Source organism: Acanthochromis polyacanthus, chromosome 6 (genome assembly GCF_021347895.1).
Source record: "Acanthochromis polyacanthus isolate Apoly-LR-REF ecotype Palm Island chromosome 6, KAUST_Apoly_ChrSc, whole genome shotgun sequence".
In the NCBI taxonomy this organism is placed as follows: Eukaryota; Metazoa; Chordata; class Actinopteri; family Pomacentridae; genus Acanthochromis; species Acanthochromis polyacanthus.
In genome coordinates this window covers 17,488,511-17,494,090 of record NC_067118.1, presented here as the reverse complement: position 1 = coordinate 17,494,090, position 5,580 = coordinate 17,488,511, and the positions used below count along the sequence as shown (strand labels likewise).

Sequence of the window (5,580 nt, the reverse complement as noted above, 5' to 3'; positions counted from 1 at the left end):
CACATCTTCTGAGCAGAGCTTTAAACTCTTGCAATGAGAGAAGACATTAGCCTATTATGCAGCCAGATGCCCAGGTACTTATAGGAAGATACTTTTGCAGTTATGTACTGGTTGTCTGTGAGATCTGGAAGTGAGTTTTCGAAAAGATATTGGTTTTCTTAGCATTGACATCCAACTTTAGCTCATGCAAAGAGGCCTGCAACTGTTGAAAGGCAGTCATGTGCTTAGATTCTCTGGTTAAATGTATTTAAGGTGTTCTGATGGAGAAACACTTAATGCAAAAAACGGACATTATTTTGAAATGTGCAACGGACGTTGTGTTTCACTGTGGCTACTATCATTAGCACTCTGGGCTCCAAACAGCCAACTAGCCGGAGGAGGCTACTGTTTCTCCTTCTCACTAAACTGGGTCGACAATAAGCTGTTTGTCAGGCTCTTAATGCAACTATATCAGTCTTGTTTTCAGTAAGCCTTTGGGATTGATTGTTTGCCTCCCAAACGGCGTGTTGTGAAGAAACGGGGACGTTATAAAATTAACCGGCTGGAGCAGCAAACTGTGGCTGGCTAACGGTAGCTGTTAGCTTCCAGAGTGTAGCAAGTAAAGCGCCTGGCAGGCTACCATTACTGTAAGAGCGGCTTCGGACCGCCGGCTGTCGAGCTACCCTGTCAGTCAGTTGCCATAATAGGTAAGATGGCTTGAATTTGCTTCCCTACTAGCGTTTTTGGTAACTGGGTGGTTCAGAACTTTTAGCTCCATTTTAGCCAGGAGTGGTTTATTTTTATATGTGTCTTGTCAACGATTTAAAAAAAAGATATAACACACCCGCTAATGTTAGTAATGCCCATCTCTTAAAGTTAGCATTCTAGCTAGCTGATAAATTCACTTCTATCGGTACTTTTATATCAGTGTACTGTCACACAACTGTGCCGTTCTTATCCCGACTTTACAAGCTGAAACACACTGCCTCACTCTGACTAAACTATTATGAAGATCCAAACCGTAGAAAAGCTTTTAAGAATGTTTTAAAACTGTAAATATGGCTGACATTTCACTCTCGAAATAAGGACACTTATCTGTTGAGACCGTGATATTCTTGATGCTGATTGGCTGTGGGGTGGATCAGTCAAACTTTCCTGAATCATCATTGGCTATGTGTGTTGTTTTGTGGCTATCCCTGCGAGTACCTGCCAACAGTTCGTGAGATAAAGTCGAGAATAATCTACAGATCATTTTTCTTTACTGGTCGCTTGTGTTTTGTTAGCAAAGACTGACCCTCTGCTTGACAGCTAGCCAGCTGTCAGTACGATGGTTTATCCATTTAGCTTTGGGGGTGGGAAGCAGTTTGCCCAGTTTAGGTGTGTGAAGGAATGTTAACAGTACAAATGATACAAACCATACCTAAATATCACTACAGTAATATAAAGTGCATGGCAGAGGTGTATATGACTGCATAAGTCAAGTAGTTCATCCTCTTTGTTACTGTGGTATCTATAGATGTTGCTGGTTGTCGTAAATATAATTATCACAAAAGGATATTGGTCTGTTGAAGCAACACGGGCTAACAGTGGATAGATAGAAAATAAATGGTCATGCTACAGCTAATATAACAAAGCAAAACCATAGCAAAAAATAGAACAGTCAGTGGTGATGGAAATTTTCCTGTTTTTAAAAGTATCTTTATAGAGATTTTAGATATCTGGCAGCATCAAGTAAGACAGCTATTCACACATGTATTTAATGAGGTAGTAGTGTAGGAGAAGGGCAAGCATATACAAACTGATTGGACTCCTAACTTGCAAAAATACATGTATTTGTGACAATTCAGTGCTAGACCATCAGGCACGTGTTTCATTTGTTGTTGTTGTTTTGTTTTTTTTTGTTTTTTTTTTAAAGGTAGAAACGATCTATATTGTGACAATAACAAGACATAGATATACCCCAACATTCCATTCATTAAATGGCTAAAATACTGTGATGTGAATGCTTAAAAGCCCATGGCCAAACTACATTCCCAAAAAACATGTATATCTCCAAAATCGTCTATGGACTATCTGTAAATATAGCTCAAAAAGTAAGGAAATTTTGTGTTTGGTAAGTTATTTCTAGGTTGAATCCTTAATAATAAATACAACGGGGCCTCATTAGTTAGCCACATAGTTGCATTGAAGAAAATATGCATTTTAAGCAGATAACATTTAACATATATAGGGAAGACAAACAGCAATAATATAGTACCTCAAAGAATTTGTACAAAACCCTCCCCACTCCATAGTTTAATGCTGCATGAATGCATACATTTAGAAATGAAGATAACATGTCCAACATGTCCAATGGTAAATGAACAAAGACATATATATATATATATATATATATATATGCATTTTTCTGTACTGAACAAGGGATGCCATCAAATTAATCTTTGGGTATAAAGGACAGACAGAAAACACTTATGTTTACAGAAAAAAACAGAATGTAAGAGAACACAGGAAAATGCTAAGAAGTCCTTCATTTTTCAGTCCCTTAGGAGCTAACAACTGAAAAGTAATAGTCCAGTGAGCCTCATGCCGTTTTTTGATAGTAAGGTAATTTGATCAATACCACAGAAAGAAAATGAGATGTCAAATAAGTATTTTTGAAATGCACAGCTATGGGATAATCCTAATCATTGTAGTGTGCTTTTGTGCTCACTGTTCCTTTGTTTAATTACTCAGCAACGTCATCAAATGCTTATTCAAAATGCGTTTTCTTTTTTTGACCGTAATTTACAGTCTGGAACCTAGTTTTCTTATATTGTTTTTTTTTCTCTTTTAACCAACAGGAGGGAAAGTGTGATCTGTGGCCTATGAGGAAGCCACGTCGAAAAGGCCAGGTGGCCGGAGGAGGAGGTGGAGTTGATGTCAAAAAGTCCAATGGGACTGTTGGCGGGCGAGGGGGTGCCCGCCAACGATCACCGTCCCCTTACAGTCTCAAAGCATCTCCAAGCAGAGAAACCCTGACCTATGCTCAGGCCCAGAAAGTAGTTGAGGTGGAACTGGATGGCAGGCTTCACCGCATTTCTGTTCTGGAGCCTTTAGAGGTCATTACTGAGGATGAGATGATGGCTCAGGACATTAGTGAGTGTAACAGCAACAAAGAGAATAGTGAGCAGTCCTCATCTCCCACTAGTAGTGCCCAAACTGCCCGAAAACCAGTCACGCCTCGAGGTCGCAGGAAAGACTCCAAATGTTCCTCCATCAAGTCGCCACCGCCTTCCAAGAACCACTGTCCCAATCCTCATCCTCAATCACCTGAAAAGCTGAACGCATCACACCATCACCACATGACCCTTCCTGACCCTAAGTTTCGTGTGCTGGAAACCTTCACACCGGTTGAGGCACCTCCTCTGCCAGCTGCATATTATCGTTACATTGAGCGCTCACCTGAAGAGCAGGAAGCTGAGGCAGAATACGACATGGATGAAGAAGACACTGCCTGGCTAGAGTTGGTCAATGCTGGCCGAACGTCAGAGGGTTACACAACTATCTCACCCGACACCTTTGAGCTGCTAGTGGATCGGTTGGAGGAGGAGGCATATCGGGAAGCCCGTAGCCGGGCACCCTCTCAAAGCACTATTGACGACGATGCCTTCTGCTGCGTGTGCCTGGATGACGAGTGCCTCAACAGCAACGTCATCCTCTTCTGTGACTCCTGTAACCTGGCTGTGCACCAGGAGTGTTACGGAGTGCCCTATATTCCTGAGGGCCAGTGGCTGTGTCGCTGCTGCCTCCAGTCCCCCCAGAAACCAGTTGACTGTGTTCTATGTCCAAACCGTGGCGGCGCCTTCAAGCAAACAAGTGATGGTCGCTGGGCACATGTGGTCTGTGCTATATGGATTCCTGAAGTCTGCTTTGCCAACACAGTGTTTCTGGAACCAGTGGAAGGGGTCAATAACATTCCTACAGCACGCTGGAAACTGACCTGTTACCTGTGTAAGCAGAAGGGCCGCGGAGCGTCTATCCAGTGCCACAAGGCCAACTGTTACACTGCGTTTCATGTCACATGTGCTCAGCGTGCTGGCTTGTTTATGAAGATAGATCCTGTGCGAGAAACAAACATCAATGGGACCACGTTCTCAGTTAAGAAGACAGCATTCTGTGAGGCCCATTCTCCCCCAGGACAAGAATCTGTGTCAGACGAGGAGAATGAAGGAAGGGTGGTGGGTAGCAGAGGGAGGGCTAGTAGAGGACGGAGCGCCTACACAGAGGGTCCAACCACACCGAAAAAAGGCAGAAAATCTGATGATGATGCCAAGACGGATAAAAAGAAAGGGAAGAAGAAATCAGAGTCAACAGCACGACACACTGGTTCACCACAAGTGACAGTGCCTCAGATACCCACAAGCAGGTCAGACTATCTTTTATTTTTAATAAAATGCTGTGTTTCTGCTGAAACTAAATTAAATGTCTTTTTTGCCAAACATTTTACCTTGATGGCTTTAGTCAGATTAACTTACAAAATGTTTTTTTAAAAAGCAGCATTTCAGTGGAGATTTTTGGATTTACTTGCCAGTTTAGTTAAGAATGAGAATTGCAGCAGTTCTCTTGTAGAGATGCAACAGTTGATGTCAGTCATGTTGACGCTCTTTCTCTGTTATGCAGGCTGAATATCATCTGCAAAGGAATCCTCTTTCAGAGGAAAAACCAGTTCATGCAGAGACTGCACAGTTACTGGTTGTTGAAGCGTCAGTCAAGGAATGGTGTGCCGCTGGTCCGGCGTTTACACTCTAACATCCAATCCCAAAGGAATACTGAACAGGTCAGGGCAGTGCACAGAACTTCAGCCTTGGCACTCTCACTATTTACGTGCTCTGATTATTACAGCTTTCAGATAGTATTCAGTGGAAATATTTACCACTTTGTTTTGGCCAGGCATTTACTAAAAAAAACATTTCTGACCCAATGTTTATACAACTAAAAAAAAAAATTTCTACCTCATAGCCTGAAGTGGATGAGAAGATTTCTGCAGCAAGAGAAGCACTGAGGTATTGGCAGAAGTTACGGCATGATCTTGAAAAAGCCAGGCTGCTAGTGGAGCTCATCCGCAAGAGGGAGAAACTCAAACGAGAGCAGGTAACATACATGAATGAATCATGTTCATGGGATTGGATGCTTCATATTCAGGCTTGTCAAGTCACCAGTCACTTTTAAAAGGCAACAGTAGGCCTGGGCAATAAAACGATCCCTACATGTGTCGTACAACAGACATTTCTTTAATAGATGTAAGAAAATGTTGATCGAGTGTTTGCTAGGTTCACTTGGATCCAGTTTCATATGCAGATTCGGTTGCTTACTCTAACACCTAGCATGCTTCCTTCCTGCCACAGAAACAGCATTTCCATCATTTTCCTGATAATGGCCATGCTACATGTGACACGCTAACAGGCAATCATTTGCCACATTGTTGTTTGGGTTCACAATCAGCATACAATACAAAAACAGAAGCAGAGTGAGATAATGAGTGCAGAAGGAGAGGAAATTCATCTCACCACTATGACAGATTTTATTGTTTTTAAAGTGTGACTAAGTGCATGACACCGCTGT

General features: G+C 42.2%; 1 protein-coding gene across 3 annotated transcripts in view; it reads left to right on the top strand.

Annotated features, from left to right (window-relative positions):
• The first annotated feature begins 206 nt into the window (after window positions 1-206).
• The window catches only part of brpf3b (bromodomain and PHD finger containing, 3b), a 17,398-nt gene continuing 12,024 nt past the window's right edge, over window positions 207-5,580 (top strand). The window contains exons 1-4 of one of the 3 annotated variants that reach the window (XM_022210666.2): window positions 207-686; window positions 2,820-4,384; window positions 4,639-4,795; window positions 4,978-5,109. In XM_022210666.2, the coding sequence (XP_022066358.1) occupies window positions 2,844-4,384; window positions 4,639-4,795; window positions 4,978-5,109 (1,830 nt within the window). In that variant the 5' untranslated portion in view covers window positions 207-686; window positions 2,820-2,843. The remainder of the gene's footprint in view (window positions 687-2,819; window positions 4,385-4,638; window positions 4,796-4,977; window positions 5,110-5,580) is intronic. The other 2 variants (XM_022210665.2, XM_022210667.2) reach the window with 2 other exon arrangements.